The sequence below is a fragment of the Schistocerca serialis genome, chromosome 10, assembly GCF_023864345.2.
Source record: "Schistocerca serialis cubense isolate TAMUIC-IGC-003099 chromosome 10, iqSchSeri2.2, whole genome shotgun sequence".
In the NCBI taxonomy this organism is placed as follows: domain Eukaryota; kingdom Metazoa; phylum Arthropoda; class Insecta; order Orthoptera; family Acrididae; genus Schistocerca; species Schistocerca serialis.
In genome coordinates this window covers 212375510-212398005 of record NC_064647.1, presented here as the reverse complement: position 1 = coordinate 212398005, position 22496 = coordinate 212375510, and the positions used below count along the sequence as shown (strand labels likewise).

Below are 22496 nucleotides of genomic sequence, written 5' to 3'. Positions count from 1 at the left end.
ATCAAAATTATATAACTCGATAAATTATTTACTTCAAAATTTAAAATATTCTATAGAACTACATACTTTCCACAGATAAGCTGAAGATGGCAGCAATGCTGAAGTGGGCCTAATGTAAAAAAAAAAAAAAGAAACAAAACAAAAATAAACAGACGTGAACACAACAGTGTTCTGGATCGTAATATAGAAAAAAATATTGTACTATCTACTTGCAACAGGTACAATATGAAAAGAAAAGGATATGACAAAGAAGATAGCATAAAAGGTTGTCACAGAGTAGAAGATGTCACATATTGTACGTTCAAGCACTGAATCAGGAAACTATTGTGTGTTCCGTGATACTGATGTTTAACATAAGAAGAGGCATGCATTTTGTAGAGACTACCAGTAAATGCACCATTACATAATAAAATTTATCATATTAAAACAAACTTAAACAATTTACAAAAGAACGTTGGTAAGTTAACTTACGGAAGTAAGAGCTCAACTGCTGAAAATAATAAAATTTGGGGAGAATATATAAGCAGACAAAACAGTAACTCTAAAGAGCAATGGATGGTGCTGCTTAATAAAGTACGAAAACATTTGAAAAATAAAATACGACATTTATAAGAGCAGAGCTGTACTGTTAGAACGTTCATTTCACATTAGTAAATTGCGAGCGAATTTAACAAATAAGATTGAAAATGCACTAAGACAGGCATGGTACATTGTACCATCGATAAACACTGTTGGACTGTGGCATTTAGTAGTTTCGACAAGGGTTAGCCCTTCCTGTTCCGGAAAGAAATGAAAGATGCTTTTAAAACGATGACAAGAGTGAATTATGAGGAGCGGGCTGCCATCAGATCAATGGACCACGATCTGTTCGCCTGTGATCTATTGGCTAAGGCTACCGCCACAAGAGCGTGTTTTCCACGCCCTTTAACGCGGGAATTCTCGGCGACATTATAGGCCACAGTTTGTTGATGGGTCTGTCCACATGACGTGTTTCCTAGGACTTCTGTGTCCACGTGGCGTGAACGTGATGGAGTCCATTCGAACTGTCTTTTTTACTATTTTTTTTATTTTTCCACGCTGGACTTTGGCCACACCTGCGGAAAACGCACTACGTTTTATGAACTGTCTGGGGAAGCGGCTCCTAATAGGTTACATCGCAGTGCAGCGATAGGTGATATATCTGAATTCTGTTCATGTGCGTTTCTTTCATTATTTACATTAGTTATTGGAAATTGGAAATTTGTGGTAAGGTCTTATGGGACCAAACTGCTGAGGTTATCAGTACCTAAGCTTACACACTATTTAATCGAGCTTGAACTAACTTATGCTAAGGACAACACACACCCATGCCCCAGGGGGGACTCGAACCTCCTACGGGGGGAGCCGCGCATTAGTTACTAATTACTGTATTTCATGTATCTGCACTATGTCACCACTGCTTTGCAACCCCGCTGTGGAAGACTTGGTATAACTTTGTGGAACAGTCAGTGTGCAGGTATTACTTATGACATAGCAGTGTAGAGAGACTGGGGACTCGGGAGGTCGCTGTTATTGGACTAAACCGCCGTCACATCACTGTCGTTGTAGCCCTCTTGCTATGTCTTACGAAGTGTTAAAATGGAGCGTCTGGAAAGCCCAGTAGTGATTAAGGAAGTGCAGAAACACCGATGGCTGTACAACACTTAAGACAGAGGGTACAAGAACGGAGATAAAAAGGGAAAATCATTGTGAGATGTTCAGAGGCCATTTAGGGAGAAAAGTGGGGTGGAATGGATGACGAACAGAAATAAGATCTTAATGAGCGCTGACAGTGAATATTTCATTAATATATTATAGACTGAAATATCTCCATGAATAAAATGTCACCGAGCCAGTTCTTAGACTGAAAACACTAGTCTTCATTTGTGGAACAAACCCAGTGCTGGGTCACTTTCACTGCATGTTTCCCCCCCCCCCTCCCCTTCCCCAGCATAAAGTCAAGGTCGCCGCCCCCCGTCAGAAGATCAAAGTGTCAAAGTCAAGGTCACAAGATGGCAGAATGTGGTAGAGAATATGGTGGAAGGTGTTGGCATGTTGTGGCAGACAGGATGGCAGATCATGAAATCAGACAGTTTGTGGCACTGCAGTCACCTGCCTCGAGGTGTTACATCAATCGAATCACTTGCGTTCTGTTCGCCTTAGGGGCAGGACGATGAAGTGACAGCAGAGATCAGCTGGGCAGAATAAGAGGAAGAAGAACATGACTATCTGTAAGTATTACTAACCATCACTTCTCATTGTATGTGTGTACGAGTAATCATGATCTTTCCTTTTTCACCACAACAATGTCCTACTGAGATATCAGAGCAGGACATGCAACTAATCAAGTTCCCATATTGTGCACCATCCCTTGTAGAGCCACAACAGTGCAAAGGTTCTGTTTACCACGCCACCATTTGTTGAGCCACTGCAGTTGGCAGCTGGCTACCAGGTATATCTGATCAGAACACACAGTTGCTGTCGCTTGTTCATCAAGCGACAGCAACTGGTTTACAGCTACTTGTCACGACATATAATTTGACTGCCAGTAGATGGAAACTTGTGGATATAGGCATATAAGTAGACAATACTAAGTAGTAATGGAAACCGAGAATGTCAAACATAGTGTTAAAGTGCATTTTTGACCAAATGGGTTGGAACAAGCTATCTCGTGCAATGCTGTACATCAGTGCTCACATGAAAACAGAGTGTGACACATCCCATCCTCCCATCATCCTAGTTGACATTAAGGTAGCCACCATAGATGTCTTTGCGAAGAAAGCACTTGAGATAGAATCTAGAGACTCATCCATTTAGCCATGCAATTCAAGTGCTGTGAACTTACGTGACGAAGGGGGTGCTGCACTATGTCACCACATTATGACCCACAAGGGTCAGTCTTGGGTCCCTTGTTGTTCATATTATATATTAATGACTTGCCATTCTATATTCATAAAGAGGCAAAGTTAGCTCTCTTTGCTGATGATACAAGTATAGTAATCACACCTGACAAACAAGAATTAACTGATGAAATTGTCAATACTGTCTTTCAGAAAATTACTAAGTGGTTCCTTGTAAACAGACTCTCACTGAATTTTGATAAGACACAGTACATACAGTTCCGTACAGTGAATGGTATGACACCATTAATAAATATAGACCTTAATCAGAAGCATATAGCTAAGGTAGAATATTCCAAATTTTTAGGTGTGTCCATTGATGAGAGATTAAATTGGAAGAAACACATTGATGATCTTCTGAAACGTTTGAGTTCAACTACTTATGCAATAAGGGTCATTGCAAATTTTGGTGATAAACATCTTAGTAAATTAGCTTACTACGCCTATTTTCGCTCATTGCTTTCATATGGCATCATATTTTGGGGTAATTCATCACTGAGGTATAAAGTATTTATAGCACAAAAGCGTGTAATCAGAATAATAGCTGGAGTCCACCCAAGATCATCCTGCAGACATTTATTTAAGGATCTAGGGATATTCACAGTAGCTTCTCAGTATATATACTCTCTTATGAAATTTGTTATTAACAACCAAACCCAATTCAAAAGTAATAGCAGTGTGCATAACTACAATACTAGGAGAAAGGATGATGTTGACTATTCTAGATTAAATCTAACTTTGGCACAGAAAGGGGTGAATTATACTGGCACTAAAGTCTTTGGTCACTTACCAAATAGTATCAAAAGTCTGACAGATAACCAACAAGTATTTAAGACGAAGTTAACAGAATTTCTGAATGACAACACCTTCTACTCCATAGAGGAATTTTTAGATATAAATTAAGAAAAAGAAACAAAACAAAAATATTAAAAAAAATAAAAAAAATAAAAATAAAATAAAAAATAAAGAAAAACAAAAAACACAAAAAATAAAGTTGTTATATTAACTTAAGTATGTTGTTAAATTAACCTAATTATGTCATGTATTGGAAAATTTGACTCGTTCCACATCATTACGAAATATCGTATTCATGATCCATGGAACTAGTATTAATCAAATCTAATCTACTCTATCTGTTAGACAGTCTGAATGGGTGGCAGCTGTATGTTAAAGCTGCAGTAAGTGGTGATATGTGCTATCTGTGTGAGCACAGTTCATATGTGAATGACGTAGAGCAGTGTACAAGAACATGCATTTGTGCAGCATCTACATCTGAAACCTTAAGTATTAACTGCATACATGAATTTATGGCGTATAAGAACCAGTTATTTGGAAAATATTATAGATGACTTACTGCACCCAATGTACAATGAAATAACATTTCAACACAAATGAGTTCCTCGCCATCAATCATGAATGAGGTTTTGATACCTAGTAAATGCAGAGCAACAGTGTTGGTTGTTAATTTAAATGAAAGTATACTGAAAATTCTGAACACTGAAGCGTCAGCCATACTTTGAACACATTCATTAAATCACTGCAGAAGGAGAATTCAACATCTGCACCGTGCGAGTTGGTTCAGTCGTTAGCACACTGGACTCACATTCTGGAGGACGACGGCCATCCTGATTTAGGTTTTCTGTGATTTCCCTAAATCGCTCCAGGCAACTGGCGGGATTGTTCCTTTGGAAGGGCACGGCCGGCTTCCTTCCTCATCCTTCCCTAACCCAATGAGACCGATGTCCTCGCTGTTTGGCCTCTTCCACCATATCGACCCAACCAAACCCACCCAACATCTGCAAAATGTCTTGTTAGCAGTTTACAGTTTTATCTGCTTCATATGTTGGCATCCCAAATTTACAGCTCATCGGATCATATAGTACAGTCAGGAGCCTTAGCCACCTCAAAAGTTATTTTACAGCCTCACTTCAAGAACAGTGAACTAACGTACTGAGCTCTACATCTGCAATGGAACACCGATATCTGTACCAAGTGATAATCTTAGTGGAGTGTAACAAAATATCCGTGTTTTACCTTGAAGTGGCAGAACCTGACTAGGCCCATCACAAGTCCTGCATTTCCATTAGAAATGGGGACAGGTACATGTCATTCATTGCAACTCAGAGGAGGGTAATAAAAGGAAGAATTAACATGGGGAATGAGTGTTGATTAGGAAACAGATTATCATCGTCGTATTAAATAGCTGAGTAGACACTTACATGCTTTTCATTTCTTCCTCTCGTATCCCTTCCACTGACAGACGCCGTATCTTTGGTGCGGATTACTGTTAAGAACATATTCTTAAGAGAAAATTTTATGGAAGAAGTGAAGCTGTAAGACAGTGTCAGGCAGCGTTAAAATGTTAACTGAACTGTTTCTTGAAATGTGCTTGAACTGTGTTACAAACTGTTAGTCACTTAATACAGAACATAGCGAACGGAGAGATTAAGAGCTCAATTTATAATGACCTATGCAAACAATGTTAAATTACATTTGTGTGTGCGATCCTTGGATTATGTGGGTGCTAGTGCTGATTTCATTGGGTTACAAGACACGGCTACGCAAGAGACAGTGCAGTGAGATGACTTCAGAAGTGGTGTGAGATCAAGCAGTCCGGCTGCAGTGAAAACAACACCTTACCAGAGATAAAGCAGTGGGAGATGCAGCAGTCCTGAAACTTGTACGTCACCCCATCTTCAGCGACGGCGGTGAGCAGAGCATCTCAATGGCATAACGCAGAAAGAAGCAGATTCTAGTATGTTTAATGTGTGCTGAGGCCAGTGAAAGGGTATGAGTAAACTGAATGCGGTTGCAGCGTATAGTGTAATAATTGCTATATTGAGAAATAGTTTTGTAAGATTTCCAAATATTAAAATATTACTTGTTAAATGGCTAGCGAAGGGAAGGGAAGATACTTTTTTAGTAATAGTTAAGGTGTGCAAACGGATGATAGTAGGGAAGATCCTTTGCACCAGCTACAAGAATTTGCAAATAGATAATACTGGCTACTACCCCTCTGATCTGATATAAAAAGCGGATAATGATGTTGGAAATAATGTTCAAGAAAATGTAGAGTCATTTTTAAATAATTACACTGAAAATGAAAATGATATCATGTTTGACAACACTGACATGGTAGACTGGAATGAATAAGCCAGAGAAATAGGGCCTGGCGTCGACATTTCAAATGAATGGACAGTCGGGTAGTGTAGTTTTAGCCACAGCAGTGCATCAGCTTGTAGTTTGCCAAATGAGAATAGTAATTAAGGTAATAATGTGGAGGACTAGATTAAAAGTCAGATGCATACAGTGATGAACTTTCTAAAATCAAGAATTCAGAAAGTAGAAGGGCATAACAAACTCATCAAAAGCTAGATGAAGGGCAAAATGAGCTCAATAAAAATATCAAGGCATTGGACAAAAATATCACAGAACTTGAAGCTAAAATTGACAACGTTATCAAGGGGATCCTTGAAGAAACGAAAAAAAAACAATTATTTAAGAATTTAAGTGAGTACAAGTATGAAATAAATAATAGGATCAATGAACAATCTAATATTCATAATGAAATGAACAGCTCTGATAAGCAAGTAGAAACCCATTCAGTTAGTAACAATTATTTAGAACCAGAGACTGATAATAAAGTATTTAATGTACAAAATAATGTTAGCGAAATTTCGGACACAAACGATCAAAGTAAACACAATAGAAGTGTTTCGAAACAAAAACTGAAGTATGTAAACTCAGTATTATTGAAGAGACGTCAGATACTAAATCAATATCTGAAAAAACATGTTAATGTAGTAGTAATATTTCCTAAGTAGAATACATTTGCAAATACAGTGTAATTGTGATTCATATCGATTTGAGAGGACTCACAGTAAATGTTAATATCCTTGCAAAAGTAGTTAAGGAAATTGTGGGCACTAAAGTCACTCAGCTTACTGGGAAGATTAAATCCAAAGCAAAATCGCAATGTGACTGGGGGGGGGGGAACGAAAATAATTATCGTTAGTCAAAGTGATGCAGCAGTTTGCATCTGCGTAGACGGAGTTCGTGCTGTGTCAACAGAAAGGAAAGTGCAGTCACTGACATTCATGCATCCCTTACACATAAACATTCCAATTATGTGGACGCAATGAAAAACATTCGATTAGATTAAAAGTAAATTTGAAGTCAGTGAGGTGAGAACAGTGGTTAACAAAAGCAGACACAGATTTAGAGGTGAAAGTAGTAGTTGGCAAAAGGAAATGCAACGTTGTAGCGTCACGACAGGTAAAGTATGAATACCGACCTCAGAGAGCACTGCACCTGTTGCACTGTTAGCTGACTGAAGACCATCCGGAGCTCGCGTTATTGGCAATATTATTTAATTTTCCTTTCATATTGCCTATCATCCTCTTCGTTCATTGAGAACTAAATGTCATCTTTATCATTCTTCCCTGTCATAGAAGAAAAAGAGAGCTTTAACACATGGGAGAAGTTTAAAGAGTAGTAAGGCAAACTGAAGAATTTACATGTGCGAGTTGTGCTTCTGTGAGTGTGTGTGTGTTTCCTACTCTAGAAGAAGGCCTTTTGACCGAAAGCTCACATGTTTAGCAGTTTCTTTGTTGTGCATGTCTCCTCTATGTGGTGAGTAGTAATGTATACTTTTCACAGTATTTTCATTATTTCAGCCTCGATTTTCCATTGTTTGCTTTTAAATAACACAACTACGTAGGTGAAATGGAAAACGAACTTCTGCATAACAAAGAAAAATGACCTTGTAAAACAGAATACAAATCAGGAATTCAAAAACTGAGTCCCAAATTTTTTGATGATACGTTGACACTCTCGTTCACTCCAGAAAATATATCGAAACTTCAAGCCTAAGAAATAAGTTCTTACATAACACAACTGTAATTGACATAGCTACTTAACATTTTCAAGCAGTGCATGTGCAGCAGAAGTTTTGCTGACCATAACATGGCCAAATTTCAGGTAAATTTACAAACAGAACAGGCTCGGATTAGAGAAGGGTGGGTAAGGAACTCGGCCGCGTTCTTTCGAAAGAACCATCCCTGCATTTGCCTTAAGCGATTTAGGGAAATCATAGAAAACCTAAATGAGAATGGCCAGTCACGGATTTCAACCATCGTTCTTCCAAATGCGAGTCTAGTGTTCTAACCGCTGTATTACCTTGCTAGGTGTCTGTACTGAGACATACTTTCTTTTTTGTTTACTGCATGTATTTCACTCCCTTCCTCTACAATTTTAACCCTCTACAGCTGCCCCTACTACCAGAGAAGTTACTGTCTGATGTCTTAACAGATGTTCTATCATCCTATCCCATTCCTCCTTCTTGTCAGTTTTTCCCATACTTTCGTTTCCTTACCGATTCTGCAGGGAACCTCTTCGTTTTTCACCTTACCACTCCACCTAATTTTGAACATTCTTCTGTAGCACCACATCTCAAACGCTTCAATTCTTTTCTGTTCTGGTTTTCCAACAGTTCACGTTTCACTGCACATACAGTGCTGCGCTCCAAACGTACATTCTCAGAAATTTCTTCCTCAAATTAAGGCCTATGTTTAACACTAATAAACTTTAATTGACCAGGAATGCCCTTTTTGCCAGTGCTAGTCTGGTTTTTATGTCCTTCTTGCTCCGTCTGTGATGGTTACTTTGCTGCCTAGGTAGCAGAAAGACTGTTCATTCCATTCATCAGCTCCTGTAATTCTTTTCTACTTGCAGGGATGATAGCAATTTCATCAGTGAATATTTTCACTGATATCCATTCACCTCGAATTTTAATCTTACTCTTGAATCTTTCTTTTATTTCCGTCATTGCTTCTTCGATTTACAGACTGAAAAGCAGGGGCGAAAGACTACATTCTTGTCTTATGCTATTTTTAATCTGAGCATTCCGTTCTTGGTATTCCACTCTTATCGTGCCTCCTAAAAGCATAATGATAAATTCATAAACACATAATCAAATTATCTGAAATCAGTAACTATATGTAAACCAAAAAGTGGCTACATTTAGGTACTATTAAAAACAAATCGTAGTACAGAGAGACATATTTACGAGGTGTTCACAGCTTGGATGAACCTGTCCATATTTCATACCTAATCCTATTTTTAAATCTATCTTTATAAGAAGGAGGTGTGCTATATAAAATTGTAGAAAAAAATCAATTTAAAGGCCAAATGTCACGTCTCACAATAACATAGTCTTGTAACTCATGTGTTACGCAGCTGGAAAGCAAAAAAGAAAAAAAAATTCGCATAGATAGGAACACATCTTCGGTTTCCATAAGGCTTCTGTGTGGTTTCCACAGAAATACAAGAATCCAAAACCCGCCTTCGCCTCTGTTGGAACATCTGAAGGCAGCACAGCCTAGCACAATTTTTAAAAGTTTATATGGGACAACTGACATCACGCATACATCATACAGTACTGATTTCATCTCAAAATAAATTCTTATTTCAAATCGTATTTAAGCTCACACTCATAAATTCTATGCAAAAAGCTGTCCTACTTAAGTTCAAACAATACGAGTGCGGAGAGCACAACAAATTTTTGAGTAACTCAGATACCATCTGATCGTTTCCAGAAGTCTTCAAAACAATAATCGAACGTTGGAAAGCACTTCCAACGTACGGCTCCTAAAAGATATTTGCCCATTCACTCATTATTCGCGCCAACTAAGGTGGCGATTCCCTGAAGAGTTCGGGCAAAGTGTGCGCTTTTGCACAGAAGGAGATCAATGGCCGGGTATACTTCAACTATATGAGGGCAGTAACTGTTCTGAAAGAACAGATACCAATGATGACCAAGCAGCTTCTCTAGAAAGAAATGATAATTAACCGAAACCCTCAGCTGCCTACAGGTGTTGTTGATATACCTCACTGGGGAGAGCTGAAAATGTGTGCCCCGACCCTTTCACAACAGTTACTATCTTCATATAGTTAAAGGCTACCCGGCCATTGACCCTCTTCTGAGCGAATGCGCACACTTTTCCCGAACTCTTATGGGAATCGTCACCTTAGTTGGCGCGAGTAATTAGTGAATGGGCAAATATGTATTAGGAACAACAATACGAATGTATGTTGTGGACAGTTGGGAATGTGGGTCTCACGGGACGCGTGCAAGGGATAAGACCTGCAGGCGCACTATCCTCTGTGCCCTCGGTGGCTCAGATGAATAGAGCGTCTGCCCTGTAAGAAGGAGATCCCATGTTCGAGTCCCGGTTGAGGCACACATTTTCAGCTGTCCCCATTGAGGTATATCAACAACAAATGTGGCAGCTGAGGGTTTCGATTAATTATTAAATCACAAGGTGACTGGCTACAAAACATACAAAATGAAACCTTGTTGACTTCAATTCACCAGTAAGGTACTTAAAAGTGACAGTCACTTCAAAAGTATTACAGCTTTTAGATTTAAAATAATAACATTTACTTGCATGTTTAAGTGGGCGGACGTTGACGTTGGCGATATACAGCTGTACGAAGTCAATTCGAAATAAATTCGCTGAATGTGAATGTGCAAATAACTTGCTCTCAGTTGTGTTACATATAGGTGTACTACATATTGGTGACAAATGAAAAGTCCTAGCGGACCAGGACTCGAACCCATACTTCCCACTTATCGTAAATGAGTTCACTAACCGTGCACGCCGCCCGGGCCGACCGAAAGTTCTGTTATGTAAGATTGTCTACATCACTGTACCATAGACTGCTACATTCATCACGAAAGACTTGCAGCTTTACTCTGTAATCCCCCACCAGAGAGAAGTGTGACATACGGACATATGCAAATTTGGGTCGGTCTGGGAGGCGTGTACAAATAGCTAATCTTTAAGGTCACTGTAACGATTAGCGGCAAATCCATGTTCGCGTCCCGGAGTAGCACTTACTTCTATGTGTGAACAATAGGTAACATATCTACACCTAATACAGCTGAGGTCAAGTTATCTCAATTCAGCGAATTTGTTTCGGATTAAAATAACACCACAGAAAACTAGTCAAAATTGTACCACGTAGCACAAACGAGAACGATAGGGATACAAGTTTTGATAACAAAAGAGCTGAAGATGTCTGGTAATTTATTCTTTTTCCTTTCTTGACAAAAGAGTTGCGTTTTTTAATTACTAGTGAGACATTCTCCGAGTATTAAAAACAAAATAATAGCTCATATTAATATACTTACTGGCTCTTGTCTCATTGCAGTCCCAACACTGGAAGAATTCGTTTGTTGGTTTGGAGCCGTTCCCTATGAGAAAAGATATATGAAGACATAGTACAAAGAACAAACTGAGAATACACGATAAAAAGTAGGTAATAAGTTCTGCATCTGTGGAATTTTGCATGTGTAAAAGTCTATCCTGTATTTGAAGTAGATTTTTTTTGTTTTGTTTCATTTAATTGAAGCTACAAGAAATTTATAATTCTTGGATTGAAGATGACAATGAAGCCAGTTGTAATTTTTCTGCACATGCTTACGTTCAATCGGTAGGGACTTTGAACTTATGTTTACCACAGTTATTTTCTGATTTTATTCCTAGAACCTTCGTTTTATCCATATGCTGCCTTTAGAGACGGGATGCGAAAATGACAATATTACGGAAATTGAAATCAAACCTAAAGGATTGTTTTGTTAATCAAATTATATATTTATTACTTTGTTTCGGTCAGTAAATTATTTTCAGTCCATTGTTTGTACATAAGATATAGGGCAAGTCAGACGTAATTTAATCTATATGACTACACAAAAACAAATTGTAATTTAACATTGTTACCACAAATCTCCAAAAGCTCTTGATCGATTTGTTTCCTATTTTTGCACGATACTCTAATAACTTTCGGACAGACAGAGGCTAATTTTTTTTAAAATACATGAAGAAGAACCACGGACTCTGCCGTTGGTGGGGAGGCTTGCGTGCCTCAGCGATACAGATGGCCGTACCGTAGGTGCAACCGCAATGGAGGGGTATCTGTTGAGAGGTCAGACAAACGTGTGGTTCCTGAAGAGGGGCAGCAGCCTTTTCAGTAGTTGCAGGGGCAACAGTCTGGATGATTGACTGATCTGGCCTTGTAACACTAACCAAAACGGCCTTGCTGTGCTGGTACTGCGAACGGCTGAAAGCAAGGGGAAACTACAGCCGTAATTTTTCCGGAGGGCATGCAGCTTTACTGTATGGTTAAATGATGATGGCGTCCTCTTGGGTAAAATATTCCGGAGGTAAAATAATCCCCCATTCAGATCTCTGGGCGGGGACTACTCAGGAGGACGTCATTATCAGGAGAAAGAAAACTGGCATTCAACGGATCGGAGCGTGGAATGTCAGACCCCCTAATCGAGTAGGTAGGTTAGAAAATTTAAAAAGGGAAATGGATAGATTCAAGTTAGATATAGTAGGAATTAGTGAAGTTCGGTAGCAGGAGGAACAAGACTTTTGGTCAGGCGAATACAGGGTTATAAATACAAATTCAAATAGGGGTAATGCAGGAGTAGGTTTAATAATGAATAAAAAAACAGGAGTGCGGGTAAGCTACTAAAAACAGCATAGTGAACGCATTATTGTGGCCAAGATAGACACGAAGCCCACGCCTACTACAGTAGTACATATGCCAACTAGCTCTGCAGATGAAGAAATTGAAGAAATGTATGATGAAGTAAAAGAAATTGTTCAGATAGTGAAGGGGGACGAAAATTTAATAGTCATGGGTGACTGGAGTTCATCAGTATGAAAAGGGAGAGAAGGAAACGTAGTAGGTGAATATGGACTGGGGGTAAGAAACGAAAGAGGAGGCTGCCTGGCAGAATTTTGCACAGAGCATAACTTAATCATAGCTAACACTTGGTTCAAGAATCATAAAAGAAGGTTGTATACCTGGAAGAATCCTGGAGATACTAAAAGGTATCAGATAAATTATATAATGGTAAGACAGAGATTTAGGAACCAGGTTTTAAATTGTAAGACATTTCCTGGGGCAGATGTGGATTCTGACCACAATCTATTGGTTATGAAGTAGATTAAAACTGAAGAAACTGCAAAAAGGTGGAAATTTAATGAGATGGGATCTGGACAAGCTGAAAGAACCAGAGGTTGTACAGAGTTTCAGCGAGAGCATAAGGGAACAATTGACAGGAATGTGGGAAAGAAATACAGTAGAAGAAGAATGGGTAGCTTTGAGAGATGAAGTGAAGGTAGCAGAGGATCGAGTAGGTAAAAAGACGAGGGATGGTAGAAATCCTTAGGTAACAGAAGGAATATTGAATTTAATTGATGAGAGGAGAAAATATAAAAATGCAGTAAATGAAGCAGGCACAAAGGAATATAAACGTCTCAAAATTGAGATCGACAGGAAGTGCAAAATGACTAAGCAGCGATGGTTAGTGGACAAATGTAAGGATGTAGAGGCTTATCTCACTAGGGGTAAGATAGATACTTCCTACAGGAAAATTAAAGAGACCTTTGGACAAAAGAGAACCACTTGTATGAATATCAAGAGCTCAGATGGAAACCCAGTTCTAAGCAAAGAAGGGAAAGCAGAAAGGTGGAAGGTGTATACAGAGGGTCTATACAAGGCCGATGTACTTGAGGACAATATTATGGAAACGGAAGAGAATGTAGATGAAGATGAATTGGGAGATACGAAACAGCGTGAAGAGTTTGACGGAGCACTGAAAGACCTGAGTCGAAACAAGGCCCCGGGAGTAGACAACATTCCATTAGAACTACTGACGGCCTTGGGAGAGCCAGTCCTGACAAAACTCTACTATCTGGTGAGCACGATGTATGACCATGCGAAATACCCTCAGACTTCAAGAAGAATATAATAACTCCAATCCCAAAGAAAGCAGGGGTTGACAGATGTGAAAATTACCGAACTATCAGTTTAAGAAGTCACGGATGCAAAACACTAACGCGAATTCTTTACAGACGAATGGAAAACCTGGTAGAATTCGACCTCTGGGAGGATCAGATTGGATTCCGTAGAAATGTTGGAACACACGAGGCAATACTGACCCTACGACTTATCTTAGAAGCTAGATTAAGGAAAGGCAAACCAAAGTTTCTACCATTTGTAGACTTAGGGAAAGCTTTTGACAACGTAGAGTGGAATACTCTCTTTCAAATTCTGAGGGAGGCAGGGGTAAAATATAGGGAGCGAAAGGCTATTTACAATTTGTACAGGAACCAGATGGCAGTTATAAGAGTCGAGGGGCATGAAAGGGAAGCAGTGGTTGGGAAGGGAGTGAGACAGGGTTGTAGCCTATCCCCGATGTTATTCAATCTGTATATTGAGCAAGCAGTAAAGGAAACAAAAGAAAAATTCGGAGTAGGTATTAAAATCCATGGAGAAGAAATAAAAACTTTTTGGTTCGCCGATGACATTGTAATTCTGTCAGAGACAGCAAAGGACTTGATACAGCAGTTGAACGGAGTGGACAGTGTCTTGAAAGGAGGATATAAGATGAACATCAACAAAAGCAAAACGGGGATAATGGAATGTAGTCGAATTAAGTCGGGTGATGCTGAGGGAATTAGATTAAGAAATGAGACACATAAAGTAGTAAAGGGGTTTGCTATTTGGGGAGCAAAATAACTGATGATTGTCGAAGTAGAGAGGATATAAAATGTAGACTGGCAATGGCAAGGAAAGCGTTTCTGAAGAAGAGAAATGTGTTAACATCGAGTATAGATTTAAGTGTCAGGAAGTCGTTTCTGAAAGTATTTTTATGGAGCGTAGCCATGTATGGAAGTGAAACATGGATGATAACCAATTTGGACAAGAAGAGAACAGAAGCTTTCGAAATGTGTTGCTACAGAAGAATGCTGAAGATAAGGTGGGTAGATCATGTAACTAATGAGGAGGTATTGAATAGGATTGGGGAGAAGAGAAGTTTGTGGCACAACTTGACTAGAAGAAGGGATCGGTTGGTAGGAAATGTTCTGAGGCATCAATGGATCACCAATTTAGTATTGGAGGGCAGCGCGGAGGGTAAAAGTCGTAGAGGGAGACCAAGAGATGAACACACTAAACAGATTCAGATGGATGTAGGTTGCAGTAGGTACTGGGAGATGAAGAAGCTTGCACAGGATAGAGTAGCACGGAGAGCTGCATCAAACCAGTCTCAGGACTGAAGACCACAACAACAACAACATGTGGCGAATCAATATGTATGTAATATGTAACACGGAAACGATTTTACCAAAATTTCGAAAAGTTGTTGGGCATTTCATTTAAAAATTTTGCATGATGCACTAATAAACATTCAGACTGGTAATGGTTATAATCCGCCATTTGGAGATCAACTGCAGCCATTCATTTACTTCATGTTACAAAACAACGATGAATTTTTATGGATGACCGTGCGTCATGTGATCAGGCCACAGTGGTTCACGATTGGTTTGAATATTTGGCCACTCAGATCTCTCGACATGAATCCAATAAAACGTTTATGGGACGTAATCGAGATGTCAGTTCGTGCACAGAATCCTGCACCAGCAACACATTCGCAATTATGGACGGCTATAGAGAAAAAAAGGCTCATTATTTCTGCACGGGACTACAAACCGCTTGTTGAGTCAATGATACATCGAGTTGCTGTACTACACCACCCAGAAGGGTATCAGATACAATATAAAGAGATATCCCTTAACTTTTTTCGCTTCAGTGTGTAGGTCCTATAAGTAAATAATTTCTAGTGGTTAAGCCGGCCGCTCTGGTCGAGAGGTTCTAGGCGCTTCACTCCGGAACCACGCTGCTGACCACTATGGTCGCAGGTTCGAATCCTGCAACGTGCATGGATGTGAGTGATGTCCTTAGGTTAGTTAGGTTTAGGTAGTTCTACGTCTAGGGGACTGATGACCTCCGATGTCAATTCCCATAGTGATTAGAGACATTTGAACCATTTTCTAGTGGTTAAGACTATCAAAAACCTGAATAAGATAAACATCCAAAATTCAGATATCTCTAACGTTTTCATGTTTCTCAATTATTTCTAAATTATGATATTAAGGATTCATGTCAGTTTTGTTGTTAGAAACTCCAAAATGATGTAACAATATAGCTGTGAATTCATAAAAAAGAGTTGAAAACTTTCTCTAAATAACACACCAATGAAGGACAATAAGGCAAAAAAGTCACAAGCTGGCTGACCACGAAACATACAAAATGCAATCTTGTTGACCGCGAGTCTGAAGAAAGGTACTTACAAATGAAAATAGCTTCAAAGGTATTACAGCTTTTAGATTTAAAATAATAAATATTAACTTGCATGTCCGGATGGACGGATATGGATGGCGATTTACATCAGGACGAAATTAATTCGACATAAAGTCGCTGAATGTAAAATAACTTGATCTCAGCTGAGTTAGGTATGGATGTACTACCCCAGATCACGACAGAAACAGATTGCCCGATCGCTTGGTCTAGCAGGCAACCCTTGTCAAGGAACGGCCACCAGGCGGCAACAGTGTCACACCCTTACTTCTGGAATCAACCACTAGATGGCACTCCGTTCTGTGAAATATGTGGCAACAGCGGCCGAACGCGTGCAGCTTTCCACTACTTGGCGTCTGTGAAGTACAGCTGTTTCTGACATACCGGTGGTAGTGGATCGAGTCGATATACTCGTAGGTCCTCGGTATGACAACTGTGGAAGGAGTAGACGAACAAATCCTGAACTAAAAATGTTCAGATTTCCCGTCAAAGATAAAGAAAGGTTACGCGAGTGGATTTTAAATTCAGGTAAATCAATAAATTAGTTACGAGTAAAAATTAATAAAATCCATAAGCATTCGATCCTATTTAAATTTTGTCGACGTTATATTCGATATAACGTGGCAGCCCTTCCTGTACAAGAATCATATCATATAATTTTTAAATGAAATCTTTGCTGCAATTTGGACTTTTTAAAACTGTTTATTCACTTCACTATCGTAATTTTGGGTGTAGAGGCATTTTTGTGTGCAATGTGAAAACTGAAACCAATATAACATATGGATAACAAAATGCAAAGCATAGTGTGGTAACATTTGGTAAACAATTTAACAAGCATTACCTTACAAGACCTTTCCCTTGGTACTTGAAAATGGCTCTACAACTGAAATCACAACAGTGAAATAAATGAATAATAGTCGTCATCTAACTGCTAGATCATCGGTCCCTCTGAATCCTGGTATATACTAGAGCGAACGAATTGAACGAGTGTTAAACCTCGTTTACACTGCTGCAAACGAGTATTCATAGATAATTCGACAATGTTCAATGCCATTCGTTTATACTTGTGAACAAGCGTTTATACTGGAATGAAGGGAGGAGAATACACTCCTGGAAATGGAAAAAAGAACACATTGACACCGGTGTGTCAGACCCACCATACTTGCTCCGGACACTGCGAGAGGGCTGTACAAGCAATGATCACACGCACGGCACAGCGGACACACCAGGAACCGCAGTGTTGGCCGTCGAATGGCGCTAGCTGCGCAGCATTTGTGCACCGCCGCCGTCAGTGTCAGCCAGTTTGCCGTGGCATACGGAGCTCCATCGCAGTCTTTAACACTGGTAGCATGCCGCGACAGCGTGGACGTGAACCGTATGTGCAGTTGACGGACTTTGAGCGAGTGCGTATAGTGGGCATGCGGGAGGGCGGGTGGACGTACCGCCGAATTGCTCAACACGTGGGGCGTGAGGTCTCCACAGTACATCGATGTTGTCGCCAGTGGTCGGCGGAAGGTGCACGTGCCCGTCGACCTGGGACCGGACCGCAGCGACGCACGGATGCACGCCAAGACTGTAGGATCCTACGCAGTGCCGTAGGGGACCGCACCGCCACTTCCCAGCAAATTAGGGACACTGTTGCTCCTGGGGTATCGGCGAGGACCATTCGCTACCGTCTCCATGAAGCTGGGCTACGGTCCCGCACACCGTTAGGCCGTCTTCCGCTCACGCCCCAACATCGTGCAGCCCGCCTCCAGTGGTGTCGCGACAGGCGTGAATGGAGGGACGAATGGAGACGTGTCGTCTTCAGCGATGAGAGTCGCTTCTGCCTTGGTGCCAATGATGGTCGTATGCGTGTTTGGCGCCGTACAGGTGAGCGCCACAATCAGGACTGCATACGACCGAGGCACACAGGGCCAACACCCGGCATCATGGTGTGGGGAGCGATCTCCTACACTGGCCGTACACCACTGGTGATCGTCGAGGGCACACTGAATAGTGCACGGTACATCCAAACCGTCATCGAACCCATCGTTCTACCATTCCTAGACCGGCAAGGGAACTTGCTGTTCCAACAGGACAATGCACGTCCGCATGTATCCCGTGCCACCCAACGTGCTCTAGAAGGTGTAAGTCAACTACCCTGGCCAGCAAGATCTCCGGATCTGTCCCCCATTGAGCATGTTTGGGACTGGATGAAGCGTCGTCTCACGCGGTCTGCACGTCCAGCACGAACGCTGGTCCAACTGAGGCGCCAGGTGGAAATGGCATGGCAAGCCGTTCCACAGGACTACATCCAGCATCTCTACGATCGTCTCGATGGGAGAATAGCAGCCTGCATTGCTGCGAAAGGTGGATATACACTGTACTAGTGCCGACATTGTGCATGCTCTGTTGCCTGTGTCTATGTGCCTGTGGTTCTGTCAATGTGATCATGTGATGTATCTGACCCCAGGAATGTGTCAATAAAGTTTCCCCTTCCTGGGACAATGAATTCACGGTGTTCTTATTTCAATTTCCAGGAGTGTAGAAGAGAACGAGCATAACATGCAAACTATACACGCTGCCTATTTTAATTTTTTTTATCTGTGCGTTAATAATCCTCACACAGCTTTCACTTGAAAACAACACTACTTATAGTAACAGGTCTGCGCGAGTGCAGATATCCCCAGTAATAACAGTGTTGCACATAAAAGCGTATGTCTGTTGCGAATATTTGCGGGTTATCTTTAAACTGTACAAAGTAAATTTTTAACATAATTATGGTTTGCCGTCTGTGGCTCTTCAAAGTTGACAGCGCCAAAATATGCTCGAAAAACACGCTTTGCAGCCCCCTTTCAACAACAATCCAAAATTCATCGTTTTGTGCCACTCTTATATCATTTACGATAAGTTACATGCAAAATAAAAGAATTTAAATTTGAAATGACCGTCACTGAAAGCCGGCCAGTGTGGCCGTGCGGTTCTAGGCGCTTCAGTCTGGAACCGCGTGACCGCTACGGTCGCAGGTTCGAATCCTGCCTCGGGCATGGATGTGTGTGATGTCCTTAGGTTAATTTAATTAATTCGCATCATAACCGAGTGCGCATTTTGAAAACTTTCTAGTGTTAACGTGCACGTGGAGATCTTTTTTACCACCATAATCCGTATCAGAAGATGTGTATAGCAAAGAGGAAATAAACGGCATGGAAGGCGAGTGTAAAACCCTTGCGACTGCAATACAGTCTGCATTTAAACAGTAACTCGCGAGGAATGTTTGTGTGTTACTTTTCATTTATTTCATTTCGCATATGATTGTGAGAAATAAACTTGGTCTGTAGAATTACAGGAGCTAATCTTCATTCTTAGATTGAAAACTCGGGAAAAACCACAGCCGATCATGAGCGACAGTCAGCAGTGTGACGAATGCATTTCGCACGGAGCGCTCTAGCCGAACGCAAATCTGCGTCATTCACGTCGCTGTAGATACAGCGTTGCCAATTCCGCGACATGAACAGGTCAGTTAGCATTGTAGCGTCGCCTGCGACATCTGTTGACCGACGAGAAAACTATTTTTACAGTTGCCTGTTCCGCCGTAAGGACGGTCAATCTGTTTCTTACGTGATCTAGGGTACTACCTATTGGTGAGATATGAAAATTCGTGCCAGTGGGGGACTCGAACCAGAAATTTCCGCTCTCGCCTTAACCATTACGCTATCCATGCACGCTTCCCATACCGATAGAGTTTAGTGAGAGTGCACATGCATGTCTACATGTCCATATCACAGTCTCCTAGTTTCATCACCAAATACTTGCAGCTTTACCCTGTATTTCCACACCAGTGAGAAGTGTGACAAAAACACACATGTGGAACTTTGAGATGGTCTGTGAGACGTGCACATATAGCTTATTGTTTAGGTAACCGCTCGCGATAACCGGGTAATTCGTGTTTGTGTCCCACTCTGGCACATATTTCCATGTTTCACCTTTAGAAAGCAAGTCTATACCTAACGTGGCCAAGGCCATGATATTCGCAATCAGCGAGTTTATTTCGAATTAAAATTATAACACAAATAAACAGTCAAAGTTGTACCTCGTTAGCACAAAAGGAAGGAACGCTTCCTTAGTCTGAAGTCGGCTGAAAGGAATCGACACAAGTTTTGATAAAAAAAGATCTGAAAATGGCTGGTAATTTCTCCTTTCTTGACAAAGAAATTGCTGTTTTTTTATTACTATTGAAATATTCCCCAAATATTAACAAACAAAATAATTTCTCGTGTTAATATACTTACTGGCTCCAGTCTGCTTGTACTCCCATCCCTGACTGAACTTGTGTGTTCTTTTGGAACCTTCTCCTATAAGAAAAAATATTAAAGAACAAATTAGAAACAAAGTATACACAACAAAAAAGCAGGCAGAAAGGTCTAGATGTGTGGACTGATGAATTGTAGCCTGCATTTGAAGCAGAGATTTTTTTTAATTTTATTAGACTGAAGCTTTAAGAAGTTTATAATTCGTGGATGGAAGCTGACAACAAAGCCAGTTTATTTGCTCTTTACATGGATTGATTTATTCAGTTGGGAATTATTTTTTGTCTTTACTATAGATATTCTCTGTTTGTACTCCTAGAACCTACATTTTCTTTACAAGCTACATTTAGATACAGGACTGGAAAATGACAATATTTCAGAAATTCAAGTCAAACTGAAAGTACTGTTGTGTTCGCCACTCATTCTATCAATTATTTATTTATTTCTTTGTTTCGTCCAGTAAATTATTTTCAGTGCAGTGTTTGTACATATGATATAGGACAAGTCAGGCGTAACTTACTCTATACGACTACAACTCAGGCGAAACCTAATCTATGTGACTACATAAAAACAAGTTGCAGTTTAAAAAGTTCTCGACCGGTTTAATTTCTGTTTTTACACGATATTCTAAAAATGTTTCATACAGGCGGAGGCTAATATGTAAAGGGAAAGTGCTGTTAGGAAAAGTCTCGAAAATTTATTGACCAATTGATTTCAAATTTTTGTATTATACTCTAGTAACATTCAGACGTCTGTTGTATAAAGGCTGCGTTCTGTTTTAAACAACAATGTAAAGAAACCAATTGCGAGAAAGGAAATGCAGTGCCATGAAGATGTACAGTTTCATTTTCTTTTTTGCATTCAGTATTAACATAGATATCAGTGCATTTAAACCATTAGACAAATTGTTTCTTACACATATATTGTTTCTCCTAATACATAATTTTAAGTAAGAATTGTAGACACAAGAGTGTGTTGTTTTGTTTTCATAACTGCAGACAGCTTTAAGAGGAAAGAGGAATATTTATGGCTTATCAAGTTATGATCAGAATGTCGCTGTACTATAGAATCTGAATTGTACAAAACTTTGCAATCGTACCTGTTCACAGACTGAAACTATGAGAAATACACTCATTGGAGCTACTATCCTCACAAATACAGCCCCTCAAGATACATCTCCTGTAGTCCTTACATTCATGATCCCAATCGATTTACCCATCCATTTTCGTGCCTGCCTTTCGCAGACGAGGTTTTGTTTGCGGTAACAATAAACAATGCTGAGGGTCAGGGAGAGAGAATGGACAGACCGCAGACCGGGGTGGGGGACAAAGTGGACAGAAAGAGAGGAAAAGGAGGAGGTGGAAAGTGAGAGGGGTGAGGAGGAGGAGATGGAGAGAGATTGGGGAAGATGGAAATGGACAATGAGAGGGAGGACAAGGATGAGATGGACAAAGAGAGTGGGCAAGATGGGGAGATATGGAGAGTTTGAGAAGGAGATGGACAGAGAGAGAAGGGAGAAGGAGATAGGATGTATAGACAATTCACATACACACTCAGCAACTTGAAAGCATTGTCAGGTTCGCTAGTTAATTACTGTACACATTAAGTGATACTACTTGATCAAGACAATCATAGCAGATAACAACATAAATACTCTGGGAGTGAATGAGACCTCTCACCAAAAAACAGAAGTGTTGAGTTGACTGGAACACACACACACACACACACACACACACACACACAGAAAACTAGCTTGCTTTCAGAATAAATTATTTTCATGAGCTAGAGTGTATGGTCATGTCCACACCCACTCCCCAGCTCCCCTCCACACACACATACATATCCCTGTACCCCAGACGCACAGTACGAGGACTGCAGTTCTGCAGTTGGGCTGGGGTGGGGTTTCCACTGTGTGAGGTTAGATGGATGAAGGCAGGAGAGGGGTTTGGGGAGAATAACTAACACCTGAGAGGGAGGCAGCTAGTTTGCTGGCTAGGAATGTGGGATGGGGAGGGTGTCAGGCATATAGGCGAGGAATGTAATGTATGGGTGCTGGAGTTGGTGGAAAGCA

At 40.4% G+C, this 22496-nt stretch overlaps 1 protein-coding gene across 5 annotated transcripts in view; it reads right to left on the bottom strand.

Moving 5' to 3' along the window:
• The window catches only part of LOC126424977 (uncharacterized), a 124945-nt gene that overhangs the window by 81321 nt on the left and 21128 nt on the right, over window positions 1-22496 (bottom strand). For 3 of the 5 annotated variants that reach the window (XM_050087860.1, XM_050087862.1, XM_050087864.1), the window contains 2 exons: window positions 20408-20470; window positions 11113-11175 (listed from right to left, as the gene is read on the bottom strand). In XM_050087860.1, the coding sequence (XP_049943817.1) occupies window positions 11113-11175; window positions 20408-20470 (126 nt within the window). The remainder of the gene's footprint in view (window positions 1-11112; window positions 11176-20407; window positions 20471-22496) is intronic. The other 2 variants (XM_050087861.1, XM_050087863.1) reach the window with 1 other exon arrangement.